General features: G+C 33.7%; 3 protein-coding genes across 3 annotated transcripts in view; all 3 read left to right on the forward strand.

Annotated features, from left to right (window-relative positions):
• Window positions 1–5,135: 5,135 nt before the first annotated feature.
• Window positions 5,136–7,770, forward strand: LOC125871164 (pyruvate decarboxylase 1-like). Its single transcript, XM_049551759.1, has 6 exons — window positions 5,136–5,582; window positions 5,699–5,862; window positions 6,352–7,002; window positions 7,097–7,214; window positions 7,315–7,503; window positions 7,600–7,770. The coding sequence occupies exons 1-6, from the start codon at window positions 5,136–5,138 to the stop codon at window positions 7,768–7,770; spliced, it is 1,740 nt and encodes a 579-aa protein (XP_049407716.1).
• A 1,077-nt stretch (window positions 7,771–8,847) lies between these two features.
• Window positions 8,848–14,044, forward strand: LOC125871177 (transcription factor bHLH140). The gene is made up of 7 exons (XM_049551772.1): window positions 8,848–8,987; window positions 9,146–9,282; window positions 9,821–10,305; window positions 10,338–10,736; window positions 11,428–12,052; window positions 12,141–12,311; window positions 13,518–14,044. The coding sequence occupies exons 1-7, from the start codon at window positions 8,960–8,962 to the stop codon at window positions 13,851–13,853; spliced, it is 2,181 nt and encodes a 726-aa protein (XP_049407729.1). The 5' UTR covers window positions 8,848–8,959; the 3' UTR covers window positions 13,854–14,044.
• A 5,104-nt stretch (window positions 14,045–19,148) lies between these two features.
• LOC125869942 (putative late blight resistance protein homolog R1B-23) overlaps window positions 19,149–21,335 on the forward strand; it is a 7,788-nt gene continuing 5,601 nt past the window's right edge. Inside the window, exon 1 of the mRNA XM_049550334.1 lies at window positions 19,149–20,665. Within this exon, the coding sequence (XP_049406291.1) occupies window positions 19,149–20,665 (1,517 nt within the window). The remainder of the gene's footprint in view (window positions 20,666–21,335) is intronic.

Below are 21,335 nucleotides of genomic sequence, written 5' to 3' on the forward strand. Positions count from 1 at the left end.
ACATTCCTACACGTGAAATGATAGTTGATCCTTTTACGAATGTCATCTTTAGAGACTTGTTTGAAAAACATGTTAAGGCTCTAGGTTTGCGTAGGATTTAATGATATTTCAGTATTGTAAAACAACTTGATTGTTAAAATATTCTCTTCTATATAATCTATTGAATTTATGTTCAAATGTGGTATGCATGTGATATTTTGTAAGAGATAAAGTGTGTCGAATAAGTCGTGAGATTGGCTCTCTCAACGAGCAATTGCCTCTTACGTCGAGGAACGTGAAGAGATGAGTTTTGGCACCATATTTTGACTTGTTTTATGATCCAGACAAGTGTTTCTCTAAGAACAAGAGTTTAAGGATCATTGAAGAGAGAAGCTAGGGTTAAACATCTGGAGATGTTTAGACCAAGGTCTGTACGATGTTGGATAATCGAAAGAATGAGACTCATACACCAATATAAGGTGAAAACATCGTAGCATGTGTTTCATACCACGTGTGTCATGCAATTAATGGATCAATGAAAGAATGGTTCTCTGCTTCTTCATTGTGTGAGACCCCGAAAAGTTAAAATGAATTTTCAATGAAATATCCTTTGACCTTTTGCTATTTCTTGAAGTTTCAATCGATGTTGCTACTTTAGCATGTTACTAATAGCCATGAATGATTCGACAACGCAGTGCATGTCTAGGAAAACAGTTGAATAGGAACAAATAGATTCAAGTAGAAAAAAAAGACAATTAATTGAATAATTAACTTATATACACATGCCGGCTATTACACTAACCATATTGATATTGAGTGTAATTATGTGTATAAAGCTAAACATGAACTCCAGTTAACATTTTTAAGAGGACGAGGGATCGAATGAGCAACTACTGAAGTAGTGAACGAAGTCTGGGGTATTGTGAGTAATAGTGTCCTTAAATTAATAGTGAATTCTTTCCACATGTGATTGAATTCCTATGTAGGGCTTGTAAAAATCTTGAAGTAAGTCTTGGTACTCACAAGTCGCGCGAACTATTTGTCGTATGAATTGTGTTTAGTTGATATCATATTGATTTAGGTCTTGTCCACCATGTGCGAAATGGGAGATGTAAGTTTTGGATTGTGGATCGCTCATGTGGATCAACCCGATTTTTTTCTAAAAATGAGGTAATTGAAAAAGGGGTGGAAACATAGTTTTGATTCCTTGAGTCTCAAAGTTGAACTTGGAGCAATCTTTCACAAGACTTCATTATCATTCAGTTGTTGTTAACAGGTACACATTCTCGTTCCTGTTATGATAATCTTACAATTTGAATAGTCCAATAAACTTATAATTAACTGTATTCCTGTTATACGTGTATTTTGATAGATACATACATCAAATATTGCAGAAGGAAGAGTAAGTACATTGTAATTAATATGATAATGAATAAAACTAAAATTCATATATCCTATCAAGATTAGTAAGAGACAACAAGAAATTTAATTGTTCAAAAAGTTACATGAACTTAAAGATGTTGATGCAATGATAATTAAGAATAGCGATATATTTACAAAGATACAAAGGTAGAAGACGAAAAGAATTACAATGATAATCAACATTAAGTAACTCATAACAAAAATAAAATCACAAAATATTAATGATCCTTCTTTTTGGTGAAACAAATTATAAACAAATTTAATTTTAGCAATCACATAATTGAAAGTGAGAGGTATTTACCGTCCGAGCAACTTCTTCTTGCCCTAATGTGACAATTTGATATCAACTTCTATATTTCTTTTCCGTATAAAGATAACTTGTGTTGACTATTGAGATAACAATCAAAACTTGATTTGTATTCTTGACTTGTTCATTTTCATCTATAATTCTTTTCCTTCTTCTTTTATCAATTTTCACATATTATCTATCTATATTTATATATAAATATCATTATTAATAGAAAATGACATCAACAATATTTCTCTCAATACTATATGTATACGTAAATTGTATGTCGGAAATCTATTCAACTTATTAAAAGTTATGTGTATTTAAAGGAGGTGTTCGCTTAAATAAATGGACAAAAGAGTTATGAACATTTAACAATATAATTATTACTTGGAAAAATTACTTCAAATATAAATATATTATAATTATTTCTAAAATATATTATGCTTGTTTGGTAAGAGATTAACACGATGTATTATAAGTTTATTAAATTTTTTATAAATATATTATTCATCAATAAAAATTATACTATATGAGTTTTATAAATTGTTCTCTATAATAAGTTGTCCACAATTCTTTCATTTGGGGCTTAAATCCAACCGAACATATTTCTCTTCACTCTTTCTAATCAAACTCATTTTTCATACCGTCTTTCCATTCAATTGCTCACCCCAAGTCCCAAGCACATTTTCGATTAAAAAAATATAATATTAAATTCATAAATAAATATAAAATATATGTTTTTTCATATTTCTCACTTCATGATTAATTATATGACATATATTTTTATTTTATATTTATTGAGTATAGTAAAAATAAATGAAATGAAGGGAATATGAAAGCACAGAATATGAAGTGTTTCTCTATGATTGAGAGAAAAATATTTCTCCTTCATTAATAATAGAAAGAAAAATTCAAGTGTTTAAATAAGAAAACACGTTTGCTTGTTCTTAAAAGGGTCGGAAAGAGGGACCCTTCGTGTCATCATCCCCATTCCTTGCTTGGCCCGTCTTCGTCTTCTTCTGTAGCTTTGAGTTTGAAAAATGATTGATCGAGAGATTATTTTAATTACTAAATTAGCCAATTCGAACAACTCAGTTCCGAACAGAATTTGCGCGACTTGATTTAGTCTCTTTCGCAGATTTATTTAAGATTTCCATCATTCATTAAGTGATTCTTTTGAAAAGTTACAAACTTTTAGAAACAATCGTACTTAAGTTACTATTCTGGAAGGTTGCAGACTTTCGAAAACAATACTTTGAACTATAAAGTTATACTTTTGATTCCTCATACTTTCAACTAAGAATTTTTTTAATCTTCTTCTTCTGCACAAATAAATTTAGTGTACTTTGCTTCCATTAAGTGGTTCGTTGAGAACATTATTTTTGGTATATACCAATATACTGGTTAGTAGAATCATTCTACCTGACAGGATATATTCCTTTAACCTCGAATACTTAATGACAATAATTTCCTTAAGGACACATTGTGCATTCAGTGGACTTGATTTTTTTTCGATATTATTTTGTTTTGTTACAAATTCTATTTTCAATAGTGATTTTAGACTTTTTTTTAAAACATACTAAAACTTTGTTGTTTCTTACGAATTTCTGCAAAGTCATTGTTCTAAATGTTTTAGTAATACAAATTAGATAACAATATTAAGGGAAAAGGGACGGATTTACCCCCGAACTTTAATAAATGGTATGTATATGCCCTCCGTTATACTTTGCGTCCACATAAGCCCCTGCCGTCCAATTATAGGTACACATATACCCCTCTCACTAACGGACCCCTAATTTCTTACACGTGTCTTAATCTTATTGAACTATCCGTTTGACCCTTTTTTTAACCCATAACCCAACTATCCGCCCCATAACCCAATACCCACCCAATTTCCTCTAAAAGGATCCTAATTAAAACACCCAAATTAACACATCAAAATCCGTCCCTTTTCCCTAGTCGGAGGTCCCCGCGTATAAATTTTTTAAGGCTGAATCCATAAATAATCAGTAAAAGAAAAAAATTTAACAAAACCCATTTGAATTCCAGATCACAAAATTCAAAACAACACCCATAATCTCCAACCCTTTTCATCATTTTCCAGGAATTAATTGAAATTTATCAAAAATAAGAAAGAATTGAAACTAATCTGCAAAACCCATTAAACCTTACGTTGTGGAGAGGTAATGGATGAAAAGTCGAGCACTTTCAGAGAAAGCAAGGAGCGAGTCACGAAGAAGTGAGATATCAGTATCAGTAGATAGCTGAGAAAGCTTTTCCTTCACAAGCCTGCGTACAATAGTCTTGGGAAGAGGGACGGATTTTGGTGTGTCAATTTGGATGTTTTAATTAGGATCCTTTTAGAGGAAATTGGGTGGGTATTGGGTTATGGAGCGGATAGTTGGGTTATGGGTTAAAAAAAAGGGTCAAACGGATAGTTCAATAGGGTTAAGACACGTGTAAGAAATTAGGGGTCCGTTAATGAGAGGGGTATATGTGTATCTATAATTGGACGGCAGGGGCATATGTGGACGCAAAGTATAACGGAGGGCATATACGTACCATTTATTAAAGTTCGGAGGTAAATCCGTCCCTTTTCCCCAATATTAATAACTAAATAAAAAATTTAATTTGATATACTCCTTACTTCCCACTTTAACTGTTGCTTTTAACTTCTTTTTATATTGGTAATTAAGTAATTTTGGTTAATCACCAACTCAACCCATAACATGTAAGTTGTAACCTACCAGGACAAAGGAATGCTAAACTCAGCTATACTTTGCTAAAAATGCGTTTTAGCATGAAATGGCCGTTAGTCGACATCTACCACTTTTCACAGGTTCAGAGGGGCCAACAAGATTCGATCATAGGAATTTAGAACACCTACATACTGGTGAACAAAAATCACCTCGACCGGATCAGAGTAAACAACAATGTCGAATCAGGCCGCCCTTTGCCTTGAAAGAATTCACACACGGCCGCCAGCTTTCCCAAAACAAGGGGGGATCTATTGTTTACTGCTCATGGAAACATCTGACCTATACTATAGTCAAGTCGTTCACCTATCTTTCTAATTTCTTACTCCCTATATCTCATTTTATGTGGCATTATTTGACTTGGCGTCTCAGCGATCAAAGGCAAATATAATTTGAATATTCAAATTCTACACAATTGTAGTCAGCATTTTGTCAACCAACTTAGCCATATATCATAGTTGTGTTACGTACCTTGAATAAATTTGAATCTGCCCCCTGTTTCTTCTTAATCCAAACACTATATAAATCTTCTCAACTCCCTCCATTTCTCTTACTCACAAAACCAAACCAAACCAAAACAAACCTTCATACTATTATTCATCATCATATATAATCTTGTAGTATATTCACCTATCTCAACGAGAATTTTGATTTATAGTCAAAAAGGCGAAGAAATAATGGACTTCATGATTGGTGCAATCCAAAACTCCACTGTTCCTTTCAATTCCCCTGAATCAACACTCGGCCGTCACCTCGCCCGCCGTTTAGTCCAAATCGGAGTAACCGATGTTTTCTCCGTTCCGGGTGACTTTAACTTGACGCTTCTCGATCATCTTGTAGCTGAACCTGAACTTAACCTTATAGGTTGTTGTAATGAGCTAAATGCCGGTTATGCTGCTGATGGATATGCTAGGGCACGGGGTGTTGGGGCTTGTGTTGTTACGTTCACCGTCGGTGGATTAAGTGTTATTAATGCAATTGTTGGTGCTTATAGTGAAAATTTACCGTTGATTTGTATTGTTGGTGGACCTAATTCGAATGATTATGGGTCTAATAGGATCCTTCATCATACTATTGGGTTGCATGATTTTAGTCAGGAGCCTCGTTGCTTTCAAACTGTCACTTGCTACCAGGTAGGTTCATCAATTTTACTACTCCGATGGCCCAATTTATGTGGCACAGTTAAAATTTCAAGATTTAAATTGTACCCTGTTGCTTGATTTTAGAATATTTTTTGTGGGTTTTGCAGGCTGTGTTAAATAATTTAGACGATGCTCATGAACTGATTGACACTGCAATTTCCACATGTTTGAAGGAGAGTAAACCGGTTTATATTAGCGTAGGATGTAATTTGCCCGGGATTCCACACCCTACATTCAGTCGTGAACCAGTTCCATTTTCCCTCTCTCCCAGGTAAAATATTAGGAAAATTCCGCTCTATGTCTACGCCATGTAGCTCATATATTGAGTTTGTTACCCGGTTTATCCCATATTTGTGTATAAACCTTTTATATACTATTGTACACTTTTATACTACGTTGATATATTATGTATAATCAGTGGCGGATCTATGCAGAGGTTTGGGGGTGCCACGCCACCCTCGAACTTCGACAGAAACTCTATATATACATAGGTATATATATATAATATTTATATAAATATAAAGCGTGTCACCCACATAACAAAATTGTCTTGTGGTGCCATGGTAGGAGGGCAACTTTAGAAGACTGATGTTGAGGGTTCGAATCCCATTTGTACCTATTTTTTTGAGAAATTTGATGCAGACGTTTTTTAAGAAAAGACAAATAATTTAATCAAATATAAAATTAATTTAATCGATAAGTCTATTTGGCACCCACGGACTCTAAATCCTGGATCCGCCACTGTGTATAATGCTTCTAGATTAAGTAATCTGATGAGTTTGGAAGCGGCAGTGGAAGCAGCGGCTGAGTGTTTGAACAGAGCAGTAAAGCCGGTGCTTGTTGGGGGGCAGAATATGCAGGTTGCAAAGGCATGTGATGCTTTTGTTGAGTTGGCTGATAGCTGTGGTTACGCGGTGGCAGTGATGCCAGCCGCTAAAGGTTTGGTTCCGGAACACCATCCACATTTTTTAGGAACTTACTGGGGTGCAGTGAGCACGGCCTTCTATGCTGAAATCGTTGAATCTGCTGATGCATACTTGTTTGCTGGACCAATTTTTAACGACTATAGCACTGTTGGTTATTCTCTTCTTCTCAAGAAAGAGAAAGCGATCATTGTCCAGCCTGATCGTGTGACAATTGGGAACGGACCTGCATTTGGTTGTGTTCTGATGAGGGATTTCCTTGCTGCATTAGCAAAGAGATTGAAGCATAATCCAACTTCTTATGAGAATTATCATAGGATTTATGTTCCTGATGGACAACCTCTCAAATGTGAGCCTAAGGAGGCATTAAGAGTTAATGTACTATTTCAGCACATTCAGAATATGTTGTCTGGTGAGAGTGCTGTGATTGCTGAAACGGGGGACTCGTGGTTCAACTGTCAGAAGCTGAAATTGCCACAAGGATGTGGGTGAGAACAGAACAAATCTACGCAAATTGCTGTCATTTTGGTATTTATTTCTATCATCATAACAAGTTTTGTTCTTCTTGATTGTCGTTTTTAGGTATGAGTTCCAAATGCAGTACGGATCTATTGGTTGGTCTGTTGGTGCATCTCTTGGTTACGCACAAGCTGCACCAGAGAAACGTGTGATTGCGTGCATCGGTGATGGTAGCTTTCAGGTAATTAAAAGGACTCCATTTGAATTGAATAAAGAAGAATGAATTGTTGGCGTTCCCCGGTGTGTCTAATCCAACTTTATGGCAAATGAAATACTTACAGGTGGCCGCTCAGGATATTTCAACTATGCTTAAGTGTGGGCAGAGAACCATTATCTTCTTAATGAACAATGTTGGTTATAGAATTGGAGTTGAGATCCATGATGGACCTTACAATGTGATCAAGAATTGGAACTACACAGGATTAATCAATGCAATCCATAACAGAGAAGAAAAATGTTGGACAACTAAGGTGAGTGGATGTTCAAATTTTCAATCATCACCTTTGTTTTTTAACTCCGGATGTTGAATGAAAGGATTCGTAACGGAACGTCTCTACTGTATGTAGGTTTATTGTGAAGAGGAGTTGGTGGAAGCAATTGAAACAGCAAATGGAGCAAAGAAAGATTGTTTGTGTTTCATTGAAGTGGTTGTCCACAAAGATGACACTAGCAAAGAGTTACTTGAATGGGGTTCTAGGGTCTCAGCAGCTATTAGTCGTCCACCAAACCCACAGTAAAATCTCTAGCTGCTCAAAGAATATTGGGAGTTGCCACTGTATGTTGTATGTTTTTTTCTGAGTTCCTAGTTTTCCAGGAGGGATTGTATTCCACTTGCTAATTCGTATCAAACGACCCCTAAGTATTGTATTTTGTCCCTTGCTTTGTTAGCTTGTTCATCTATTAATGGCTTTTCCTTTGAAATTCTTTTTTTTTAATCATTTGGTGATCGGTATTCATATTGGATTTCAATTAATTTGAAATTGCGCATTTGTAGGGTCCTATTCGGGGAATAGCCTTCCTATCAATTATTTTTTATACTCAGCTCGAATTCACCTCTAATTAAAATAGCAGCAATCTCATCTGTTGCACCACATCTGTCGCTGCTCTTTGAAACTCTTTTCGCAGTGGAAATTCATAAGGAGTACTTAACCCTTTCTACTTAGATCTGATGTATTATTAATTTATATTATTATATACTATAAATAAAACAGAAAATAATAATTAAAAAAATGTTCTTGAGTTAATAGAAATAGAATTAAAATGTCCTCTGTTTGATTTTGGATTATTAGAAACTGGCAAAAATATTTTTAGTTTTTACCACTATCAACTTGGCGATTCTTATTTCGAACCTCAAAATTAAATTGAAATAATTAAGTCGGGATTGGAGGAAAATATTATTTTAGAGAAGTTACTAATTAATTGAGTATTCATTTAGTGAGGTTATACCGTATTTAGTGTAAGACTATTATTTTTTGAAGAAATAACAATAAAAATAATCTTGACCATTCATATTCATTTGTACACCTAACTTTCGTTCACTACACCATTAAAAGTAATGGACAAAATAGTATTGAGGTAAATCAATTCGTATTTCATATTATATACTCTTTCTATCCTATTTTATGTCACACTAACTTGACATGGTGTTAAAAACATTAAAGAAAGACTATTAAAATTTGTAATATGAAACAATTTTTAAATATTTGTGTGGCTGAAAATCACAAGGATAAAATGAGTATTTAGGGAAAATATTATACCAAACACACCCTGTTGTCATTTTTTGTTTTCTTTTGCCAACCCTTAGGAAGTGTCTCGTGTAAGATTCGAACCTGAGAAGCTCCGAAGTTGTCCCATGGGCATGTCAACCGATCAAATTTCTCATTTAGTGCGACTAACTCGCTGACTTTTGCATCTTTTGCTAACACCATGGAAGCAATGGAGATTGATTCTGCAGGTAAATTATTGCTCAACTTGTTCATTCATTGTACTTTTTTTTTTGTATACGAATCCTCTGTATTTGTTACGCTCTATTGAGAAGTAGATTGTATAGAAATATAGTGGATTAACCCCGACTAATTTAGGATTGAGACTTAATTAACTGGTTGAAATTAGGGAAGGATGAAGCAAATGAACAAGGGAAAGCAAAACCTGTAATGGTAATACTGATAGGAGCTCCAGGAAGTGGTAAGTCCACTTTTTGTGACCTTGTTATGCGAGTCTCAACCAGGCCTTGGGTTCGTATTTGCCAGGTTAGTTCCAATTTTTATTTTTCTCACCTTGTGTGTTTTTTTGTTTCTTTGTTTCTATGTATGCGTGTAGAATATCTGTTTGATGGAATGCCTGAATGAGTTACTATGTATGTAGAAATATCATTTTGCTTAAAAAGAAATTATGGGAGAATTCGTGGGGAAATCAAATGAGTTGATCCTTATACTCTGAAGTCTGCCATTGTTTTTGGGCTGAAAGAGGGTATTTTTGCCGGTTGTTGTACAATGTCCCTCATCACTTGTACTAGAAATGAAGTGTTGTTTTGTAGTTGTTCAGTCTGGCTAGACCGCTAGAGTAGCTTAGCTTTGCAATTTCACATGTGTTATGTTTTTCTTACTGAGAATGTTTTCCTTTGTTGATTATTTGAATTTGAAACATGTTGATGTTTGTCTTCTATGGAGTTTATAGTACTGCGACTACACCTCGCAGATTATTAAATGGAATACTATGCCAACAGCCAGCTATTGTGATGTTACGGTCTCACTTTGGTAAATTGACCAGTTCTATTTGCTATTGTAGGATACCATTGGGAATGGTAAGGCTGGGACAAAGAAGCAATGTTTGACAGGTGCAGTTAGTGCACTGAAGGAAGGAAAAAGTGTATTTATAGATAGATGCAACTTAGATAGAGAACAGCGTGCCGACTTTGTGAAGCTTGTTGGTCCAGAAGTTGAGAAGCACGCTGTGGCACTTGATCTTCCAGCTAAGCTTTGTATTTCTCGGTCGGTTAAGAGGACAGAGCATGAAGGAAACTTGCAAGGTGGGAAAGCTGCTGCAGTTGTGAATAGGATGCTGCAAAAGAAAGAGCTGCCTAAGCTGAATGAAGGATATGATCGAATTACAGTTTGCCAAGATGAAAAAGATGTTCAAGCTGCTATCAATACGTACACTGCACTTGGTCCATCAGATAAACTTCCACCAGGTTTTTTTGCCCAGAAGAAGTCAGATGCCAAAGTCCAACTTGGTATAATGAAGTTCCCCAAAAAAAAAGGATCCTCCTGGATGTTCTGATACTGTGATGAATGTCTCTCTGGAGAATACTCAATCTCATGCCACCAAGGAAAAGGACTCCAACCAAGTACTTGAAAGCTGTGAAGAACCGAAAATGGCATCTGTTGGCTGTAGGTAGCATTTCTTTAGAAAATGCCCCCACACTTGCATTTCCATCTATTTCTACAGCAGATTTCCATTTCAATCTTGAAAAAGCATCAGATATAATAGTTGAAAAGGTTGAGGAATATGTAAATAAGCTTGGGAATGCTAGGCTTGTCTTGGTGGATTTATCTCAGAATTCAAAAATACTGTCCCTTGTCAGGGCTAAAGCTGCAGAGAAGAACATCGACTCCAAAAAGTTCTTTACGTTTGTAGGGAATATAACTAAACTTTACTCAGAAGGAGATTTGCACTGCAACGTGATTGCTAATGCCACTAACTGGTAATTCTCTGCGCCATGATACTGTGCTAATGAAAATGAGAAACTTGATATAATAATGCAAAAGGCTTACCAGAAACTTCCCTTTTTCTTTCTGTTTGAATGTTCTGCTGTCGAGATTTTGTTTAGTGACAAGAAAGTTGTGAGGGAGATCAAGTGGTAATACATTAAATTCATTTGTACACCATCTTTTTGGGAGGCTCCAAATTTTACCTATAAGTTTGGATGCAAAAGGAAGTTTTCCAAAAATTTCAATGAGATAAAGTGCTATTTTTCAAACGATAAACAGTTTTAAAGGTTGGTTGATGGCATGTTAAACAAATGGAACAATGTGTAGCCTTGTGCCTGAAATAACCTTCTTTTGCCAGAGGTGCAATATGGGGATTTATATATCCAGCAGAAATCTACTTTCATGATTCATGAGTCAATTTGGTACACACGCGTGGTTTTGATGATGAGTTGTGTGCATGTAATCCATAAAAATAGCAGGGTGCTAGAATATCTTGCAGATATCTCAATTTTTGTACAATGTCCAGCAGGTCCTTGATACAAATCAATTGTAATCTTACCAACTCGTTGTAATACAATATTCTGTCTACACATTCTTTCTGTGTTTTCACCTTAAGTGTTATATTGCAAAGATATTATGTGTTGTTAACTTTTTGCGTGCCATCTAAAAGCCAACTTTGTTCAGGCGACTAAAACCAGGAGGTGGAGGCGTAAATGCTGCTATATTTAGTGCCGCGGGTCCCACCCTTGAAACTGCAACCAAATCTAAAGCTGGATCCCTTAGTTCTGGAAAAGCTATTGTTGTCCCTCTTCCTTCCTCTTCTCCCTTGTTTAGTGGGGAAGGAGTTACCCATGTCATACATGTACTTGGACCAAATATGAATCCCCAAAGACCAAACTGTCTCGACAATGACTACGTCAAGGGCTGTAAAATACTCCGAGAAGCTTACTCATCACTCTTTGATGGTTTTGCATCTATAGTTAGGACTCAAGAAGAGCCATGTAAGGATAAGTTTGAAAAAGAATTTAAAGGAGAAGTTCAACTAGAGCAAGGTTCTAGAAGTGGTGATCAGAAAGCCAAGCGTGAACCTGTCTGTGAAACAGACATGAACAAGAAGTTTAAAAGCTTTGTGAAAGAACTCGGACCCAATGTTGGAAGTTCTGGTGATGGAAACACTGGTGGACAGTCAAGAAAGGCATGGGGCTCATGGGCTCAGGCTCTTTATGACACTGCAATGCATCCTGAGAGGCATAAGAATATAATAGAAATGTCTGATGATGTTGTAGTACTGAATGATCTTTATCCAAAGGTTATCTTCCTCTCTCCCTCACCCTGCTTTTTGGCCCTTCTCCCTTGTGAATTTGAAAAATACATGTATGGTTTATTTTCTCGTGCAGGCTCAGAAACACTTCTTAGTGTTGGCACGTGTTGAGGGTCTTGACCGTCTTGAAGATGTTAAGAAGGAGCACCTCACTTTATTAAAGACAATGCACAGTGTTGGCTTGAAGTGGGCAGAAAAGCTTCTATCTGAAAACAATTCATTGACATTCCGCCTTGGATATCATTCGGTACGTTGAAACATCTCCAAATATTATGTGTTTTAAGAGTCATTAAGAGATATGAAAGCAAGTACATAAGAGCGCCCCCTTATTTATTTATTTATTCTTGAGAGAAGTATCAAAAACATCCCTAAACTTGGCGCAAATTATTAGTTTCATCCCTGAACTATTGACAACCTTAAAAACACCCTTTTACTTGACTAATTGAAGCTAAATACACTCCCGATCTTGAAACATTAGTGAAATACACCCCTAAATTCTCGTCAAGTTTAGGGGTGTTTTCAATACTTCTCTTGATTTTTATTAAGAACTTCATGCTCCTACAAGAGTTTGAGACCACTTGCTATGTCGTGTTGCATATCGGGAGTGTATCAGGGGTGTATCTAAGTTTAGTTAGTCAAGTAGAGGGCTGTTTTTAAGGTTGTCAATAGTTCGGGGGATGAAACTAATAATTTGCGCCAAGTTTAGAGGTGTTTTTGATACTTCTCTCTTATTTTTTTTCTTTTGGTTTTACCCTCAACCTTCTCTCTTTCTTTTTCTATTTTTTTGGGAGGTGGGTTGTTCTCTCGGGTGTTCTGTAACTTATCATTACATTATCTCTATTATAAAGATATTTGCAAAATTTGTTAAGCTTTGCGTGGATGAGAAGTTCACCAGGCACCAGTCCGCTAGAGAAACTGGTAAATTAAATGGAATGAGGTGGTTTTGGTATGCATCTAATGGTGGTCATCATATAACAAAGGCCAGATCAACATATTAGAAATGACAAAGTTGAGTAAATAGAACTAGTTTTTGTTTATATTGGTTGGTATGTTACATACATGGGCATGTTTTGGGTGTTGGACTTTTTACTAGGGATTCTTACTCCTAGTTCTTTACTCAAGCCATGCCATCAAGCTTCCTGCAGATCCAAAGGAGGATTCAGGATTTAAATTCAATGAGTTCAACCTTTAAACTCATACCTATGAATCCATTCCGCCTTTGAATATATTGGTTTGAAACTAAATTTTGATTGAAATTTTAGTATCTTTTCATGTATATATTTATGCTAGGTGTCAAAAATACTAGGTCTGCCATTGACCTGATCCCTCCTTTGTTCAACCCTAATCATTTGTTTCTCTTCTTGATCTCTTCCCTCACATCGAGTCAAAATGCTGAAGTCATTTTTCTTCTACATCTCCTACTGCTTAATTTAATGAAGTTTTTTCCATGTAGGTTCCTTCAATGCGTCAACTGCATCTTCATGTGATAAGCCAAGACTTTGATTCCAATCATCTTAAGAATAAGAGTCATTGGAACTCATTCAACTCCCCCTTCTTCCAGGATTCGGTTGATGTAATAGATGAAGTTAGTCAAAATGGGAAGGCCATTTTGAAGGACGAGAATATCCTTTCTATGGAGCTAAGGTGTCATCGATGTCGAAGTGCACATCCAAACATTCCTCGTCTTAAAGCACATATCAGTTCTTGTCAAGCACCCTTTCCTGCATTTTTGCTGCAAAATGGTCGTTTAGTTTTCTCAGAAGGTATAGATGCAAATCACGGAGTTTAGACACTATGTTGAGCTGTTTGAAGTTGCTGGCAGCACATATATATAAACAAATTTGGAAAATAGTTTAGGCTGTTGGGTGGTTTATGTGAACAATTTCCATTAATTTTTCTGAACTAGTTGGTGACTTTCTTACTAATGTCCGTTTTTCAGCCAAATTACATTATTACCAAGGAAGAAAATCTTGTGGAGTAGGGAAAATTTATCTTGAGATTTCATGTTGGTTGTAAATTGCTGTATTTTTTATTTTTTTTTGGAATTTTTTTCAAAACAAGCTATTTGGTTTGCTATTAGACCCATTTATGTATGTTTTTAAAAATTTCAATCAAGAGAATACAAATAAGACTTAACCAACTAGAGAAAATTCGGGAAGAGAATCAGGGACTATCATTGCCCAACTCATACAATAGACTATTTTTGTTATGACCTAAATTTGATTTGAATATTGAATAGTTCTGACTTCTGATCATTTACCATGCATGCATGTGAATGTGCACATTACGCTTTAGATCTAGAATACATTATCTTAATTAAGTTGACTTTTATTCTAAATTATTGCTTAAAGCAAAGTCTTACTATAATCCTTTTATTTAAGCACCACCAACAATTAATTATTAACTCTAAATCAGAAGTTGACAGACCATAAAATGTAGTAATTTCCAAGTGGAAAACCATTTCTCGGTGTTTCCAAATTTATTTAGTTTTTTTGGGGGGGAATATTTACAAGTAATGTGTTATTATAGTTTGTTTTTTTTGTAAAATACAACAAGATTCTTTTTTTTTTCAAAATGTAGCAGTATTTTCCTTTAAAAATTTAACAAATGAAAAATAATACAAATAAATTGAAAAACTAAAATATATATTATTGGATGAACGATAAAATATTCTATATGTATAATGATATTACGTAGAAGGTGATTACAAATGTCTAGTATTAAAATAAATACCGCATAAATGGCAGCTCATAAAGGCTAACATACTTATGTTTTGACTTCTTTCATTATTATTATTTGAGTTTCTTATTCTTATTTTATCTTTTCTTTCATTCTCTAGTGTAAAAATATGAGGAAAAAAATGTGTGAATGAAAAAAAAAGAAAAAAAAGAAAGAAAAAATGTAAAACTAATTATTGTCAGATATAATATATATTGTATTTATTTTTGGTATCTGTAAAACAAATTGGGGTATATATGAAATTTCTTACAAGAAAATGATTGAAAATATAAATTTGACCATCAAAATAATAGATATAAATAAGTTGTTTAATAAAAAAAGTAAAAAAAATATATGTAGAAGTATCAAAAAACATTCTCTACATGAATGTTTTTTTTAATAAAAGAGTTTTGAAAAATAAATCTAAAATTGTTTTTTACCACTTATGTTAGAGAAAAATAGTATATGTGAGTCATTTGTATAACAGTAAAGATATATATAAGTCACTTTTATAACGAATGATATATCAATTCTAAATGGTAAAATTAAAGTGTATATCAAACTCGTTTCCCTTTATTTATTTACTAGTTGATATTCCCACACTAACTATATATTTGTATCATTCTTCAAGATTGAAGTCCACCATATCTCCTATAATACAATTCTCTCCGTTTTATATTTCTGTTACCATTATACCATATATCACCTTTTGGACCAATTGATCTCTGATCTGTTGCCACCCTCATCAACAACACAAGGTTTGAATCTTTTTAAAGTTTTTTTTGTTGTTATTTTGCTACGTCTCTTTTGATCTTTTGTACAATAATATATGTTCACTTTTTTAGGTCTTCTTTAGTTCTTGGTATACGTTGTGATTATGAGTTCCTCTTCTTTTCAATGTTCATTGATTCACCTGGGATTATATATTACTCTTTCCATATGAGTTAGTTTGACTTAACACGTAGTTTAAGAAAAAAATGAAGATTTTTAAAATTTATAATCTAAAATAAGTGATATATATTTGTGTTGCTATGAATCATTTCATTAAGGGTAAAATATACATTTTAAAGTTAGATTGTTACTTTATATAGAAATGTGTTCTTTTTTGAATTGACTAGAGAGGAAAGTAAATGACATAAACTAAGACAAAAGGAGATCTATTTGACCGCGCTTCCCTTGGTTTGAAAAAAATTCTCTCGCAAATACAAAGATAGTAAATTTAATGAAATAAAATTAGAAATACAAAAAGATTGATGATAAGTAAAACAAAAGGTATCAATATTAAGGGTGTGTTTGGTATAGCGTTTCTTATTTACTCATGTTCGTTGAATAAAATCTTCAAAAATATTTTCTTAAGAAAAACAATTAAATTCTTAAAAATAAGGAAAATGACTTCCTTAATAAAAATAGGAAAACTAAGTTTTATAATGACATTTTATGTTTATTGTATCCTCCTCACTCACTCTACGCCCACAATGATCCTACCCCTTGATCATCCCACCCCCACCACCCTTGAGTCCCCACTCCCAGTCTGCCACCATCTCTTACCCCTATAGTATATTGTTAGATTACATATAAATGCTCTTAAAATTAAAAGATAGTTAAGTTATTTACCAAACATTAGAAATTCCTTAATACCAAATGCACCCTAATTTCTACAATGAATTTAAAAAATATTTTTTTCTATCAAAGAAATATTTTTTTATAATATAAATGCAAAATAGTAAAACTAACACACCATTAAAAATTAGTCTTCTTCAAGCCAAATCAAAAGATGAATATAATACCACAGAAAATATAATAATATTACTATTTTTTTCAAATTTAAATGAGAGGATGACCTTGGATAGGGCCATATCAATTTTTTTTTAAAAAAAAACTTCTATAAATTGATAATTTAACCACATTTATATGCTATTTTATATATAGTTCATCCATGTACGTGTTTTGCAATAACTTGTAGTGGTAATTAAATACCTTTAGAGCATTCTATCATCATATCAGAATTAATCCTCTACCATACACCATATTCAATGAAATATATATCAAATTATCAATGATCTATATACGACAACGACAAAGATTGCTACAAAGATACCATTTAATTACATCTTTAACATGTGGCTACAAATATTGAAACTTATCACCTGGTTTTAATATATTTCGAGTGTTACCAACTCCCTCCATTTATTTATTTTTTGTTTGTTTTCTTTCTTTCACGTAGGGTGAATGGAATCGAACCGACAATTACATAAAATTTTAAATTGAGAAAAAAATTGACTAGTGATTCAATTTGGTTTTAGAAAAGAAACCCGACTATGCTTAGATTGGTTTGGTTTTAACTTAAAAAAGTCAATTCCAGACCAAATCAACATGACATTAAACATATAATTTTTTAAAATTATTTTATACATAAAAGTATTTACTTTGATACAATTTATAAATATTTCTTATACTTTGTAATAATATTTATATTTTAACATATTATTTCAAGTTTGACTTAGATTTTGAATGGTCTAATAAAAGTTATATATAGTCCATAGATTTAAGTAACTCTAATAAAGCTCAAATCATAATCAAAACAATATTAATGCTAACGAAAAAATCAGGGCAACACTAAGAATGAGAGAAAACGACCAAAATGGTCTTTAATATATAAGGGTTCGAGATTTTTGGTCCTTTATATATATCATCTTATTGAAATAGTCCCTAATGTATACAAAAAGATGACTATTTTGATCCTTAACCTAAAACTAACCATACAAGTGAAAAATTTATGTTAAACTTAACAGTTGATAGCACAAAATTATCCCTTTCTCCCTCAGATCTCTCTTTCACCACCATTAGAGGGGATGCTCCATTTTCAATTCACTCACATGTCATATTCTTGTAAAAAAAATAAAAATAAAAATAAAAAATATATATATATATACACACTACACTCATTTCTTAGTTCCTCTCTAAAATAATAATCCCCAGCAACTCCTATTTTTAGACACACAAAAACGATCCATTAAAATAAATACGAACCAAGTAAATTAGATAAAACACACCATTTCTCTTTTAGGAGATCTTCATAAGTAAACTCTTTTCAAGTTTTAAACAACTATTCTCTCTTGTTGAAGGGATCTATGAGAAGAATATAGTTTTTTCTTATTTTGTCATTTTTAAGGTTAACAAGGTGAAAACGGAATGGATAAAGGTGAAAAATAGAATCTTAAAATATTCTTTGAGATTGAAGAGATTTTTGTGTGTAAAATTTTTTTTCTGGTAAAATTTGGTTTTAAAAAGAAGGAGGGTAATGGAGAGAAAAATAAATCAATCGAAAGTTGCAGAAGTAGAAAGAACATTGAGGGAGAAGAGGTTTGCCACGTAGCAATTTTGTGGGACCCACAGTTAAGTTTAACAAAAAGTATCACTTGTATAGTTAGTTTTAGGGTTAAAGACCAAAATGGTCATATTTTTATATACATTAAGGACTATTTTAGTAAGGTAATATATATAAAGGACCAAGAATATTCAAGCCCCATATATCAAGGACCATTTTGATCATTTTCTCCTAAGAATGACAATAATATTGAATATTTGATCTTTACATTGGTTTAGACAATTAAAATACATATCTTAATTTTAGTTTTTCTTTAGTATTTAGTCATGTAATTAATACTTATTAGACTTATTTTAGCATGATTTAATACTTTTAAATTAGGGAAAACTAAGTAAATACCCCATAAAAGTAAAATAATTACAAACATATACCCCTTCACATTCATACCCCATTAAATAATTACATTATATACCCCAACTAATTTCGCTTAACTGATTCTAAATCAGTACCATATGCTATTGGTATCATTAAGACTAATAATTTCGCTTCACTGATACTAAATCAATTGATATCATTAAGACAGATAATTTCTTTTAATGGATACTAAATCAGTATATATATTATTGTATATATATTACTGTATTTGTATCATTAAAGTTTCTTGTTCAGAAATTACTCATTAGTCAATGATACTATAAGAATATAAATATATATATATATATACTCTTATTGTATCATTGACTAATGAGTAATTTCTGAATAAGAAACATTAATGATACAAACCTTAACTTTTCCTTCTTTTTCAAGCTTCGGCCCAAACCCAACAATGTGTTTCCTTCTTGTAACATCAAATGCATTTTGTCACAAACAAAAATGAGCTACATAGCCATTTTTGGTAATAAAAGATTATTAAGGTATTTTAAGTAAAAAATTATATATTTGTGACACATTAGACTTTACATGTTACATTACTTTGTTAAAATTAACGTATTTTTTTTTCTTCTTTTATGAAAGGTGATAAAGCAATTTACTCAAGGCATGGAAGTTGTTGAAGTTGTGGGCTTTGAGAAAGATGCAGAAATTTTAATGAAGAAATTGACACGAGGAACAAAGGAGCGAGATGTTATCTCCATCTTTGGAATGGCTGGACTAGGTAAAACAACTTTGGCAAGAAAGGTGTACAACAATCCCTCTATTATCAATTACTTTGATGTTAGAGCATGGTGTGGTGTGCCGCAAGCATATAATAGGAGGACATTATTGGTTGAGATTTTCAAACAATTAGGTACAAATGATAAGATCAAAATCAAAGAGGACGATGATGTAGCTGACATGTTGCGCAAGAGTCTAATAGGCAGAAGGTACCTTATTGTATTAGATGATATTTGGGGTGTTGAGGCATGGGAAGATTTAGGAATATGTTTCCCTCAAGGTGCAGACGGAAGCAGAGTAATGGTCACAACACGAATTGAACAAGTGGCTAAGCATCTTCAGCATCACAGTGAACCTTATTCTCTTAGCTTTCTAACGTCAGAGGAGAGTTGGGAATTATTGGAGAAGAAGGTATTTCGAGGAGAGAGTTGTCCCCTGGATCTACTGGAAGCAGGGTTACAAGTTGCCCTACACTGTAAGGGATTGCCTCTTGTGGTTGTCCTGATTGCTGGAATTATTGCGAAAATGGAAAGGGAGGTGTCCTTGTGGCTCAAGGTTGCAAATGACTTAAGTTCTCATGCTTTAGGAGAGCAGTGTATGAAGGTAATACAATTAAGTTATGACCATTTAGAAGACCACCTAAAGCCTTGCCTTCTTTACATGGGATTGTTTCCAGAGGACCATAAGATTCCAGTGTACGATCTGCTGAAGTTGTGGATGGCTGAAGAGTTTGTATTGAATGTCGAAACAGAGAACATGGAGGAAGCATCTAGAGTTTGTTTGAATGAGCTACTTAGCAGAAGCGTAGTAATGGTCTCTCACAGGAATTCTAGTGGTGACATAACATACTGCATACTTCATGATGTAGTGCGTGAGTTTTGCTTGAGAAAACTTAAAGAAGAAAAGTTTATGCAGCTCACAATGCCATACAGTCCACATCAACATTTATGTTCTAAGAACTCACGGTTATGCGTTTATATTCATGATGATCTTGTTAAAAAATTAGATCATCGTGAATATCAGTTAGATAAGATTCCAATACTCAAGTCTAAGGAAAGTAAGGAGTGTTTTGGTGAATGTTGTAGATCCTTGAAGTACTTCATTGCTCATCCAAAATTCAACACATGGAACCTTTCAAATCCGTTACCTATACTTGTTAAGTTAAGACTTGTTCGGGTGTTGCATTTTCCATATGGGGAGCTACCAAGTTCTTGGCATATCGCGGTACAATCCCTGACTCACTTGAGGTACCTTGAAATTTCTGTTGAAGAATTTGATTTCAAGTGGATATCTCACATGTTGGATCTTCAAACTCTAGTGATTCATTCATCTAATTTTCTAAGGACATCTCCAACAACTATCTGGAAAATGAAAAAGTTGAGGCATGTGAATGTAAACAAACTGTCACACCCCAAAACCGGATGTGATGGCACGTGTCCAAACCCCACCGGACACATCAGCCTAACACCCAAAAACCTGACGATACGGAATTAATAAAACAAGAATAAGATAGAAAGATAAGCGGAAGTCTTTAAATAAACTCAACATAACCCCAGAATTGGTTGTCACATGTACAAACCTCTAATACAGAATCTGAATAAAATATACAAGTCTCATAGTAAAGTTCTAGAATAGAACAAAATAATAAATATAGATAACTTGAGGGCACGTTTGGAATGAACCGCTACCTCTCAAGTAAGTCTGGAAGCTCTAATCTGAAGTTGAGTAATAAGTCGGATCTGATAGAGCTGTCAACCTACACAACTGTGTAGAAGCAAGGGTGAGTACCAAAAGCAACAGGTACTCGCAAGTAACACTAAACTAAGCTAAACTAGCAGCTACAAACAACTCCTTTCAATCCCAACCGAACCACCGAAACTTCATTCTAACAGCGAACCAACAACCTATACTACACAATTCATAATCAACAGATATATCCAACAGTGTCTCAACATCAACCTCATATCCTCATGTAAGAGCAAATAGATCATATATCACATGAAGAGGGGCAAATAGGTAAAATCCACACACCACAGACAAAGATGAAGTCAAATGCGATGCAAATGCAATAAT

Source organism: Solanum stenotomum, chromosome 7 (assembly GCF_019186545.1).
Source record: "Solanum stenotomum isolate F172 chromosome 7, ASM1918654v1, whole genome shotgun sequence".
Classification (NCBI taxonomy): Eukaryota; Viridiplantae; Streptophyta; class Magnoliopsida; order Solanales; family Solanaceae; genus Solanum; species Solanum stenotomum.

What these genes read in the sequence shown, in the direction of transcription:
- LOC125871177 (XM_049551772.1), top strand. Translation starts at nt 8,960, where the DNA reads ATGGAAGCAATGGAGATTGATTCTGCAG. An exon ending in CTTGGGTTCGTATTTGCCAG is followed by an intron (nt 9,283 to 9,820) that starts GTTAGTTCCAAT and finishes TTGCTATTGTAG; the next exon opens with GATACCATTGGGAATGGTAA. An exon ending in TGAATGATCTTTATCCAAAG is followed by an intron (nt 12,053 to 12,140) that starts GTTATCTTCCTC and finishes TTTCTCGTGCAG; the next exon opens with GCTCAGAAACACTTCTTAGT.
- LOC125871164 (XM_049551759.1), top strand. Translation starts at nt 5,136, where the DNA reads ATGATTGGTGCAATCCAAAACTCCACTGTTCCTTTCAATTCCCCTGAA. An exon ending in CCATTTTCCCTCTCTCCCAG is followed by an intron (nt 5,863 to 6,351) that starts GTAAAATATTAG and finishes TAATGCTTCTAG; the next exon opens with ATTAAGTAATCTGATGAGTT. An exon ending in TCGGTGATGGTAGCTTTCAG is followed by an intron (nt 7,215 to 7,314) that starts GTAATTAAAAGG and finishes AAATACTTACAG; the next exon opens with GTGGCCGCTCAGGATATTTC.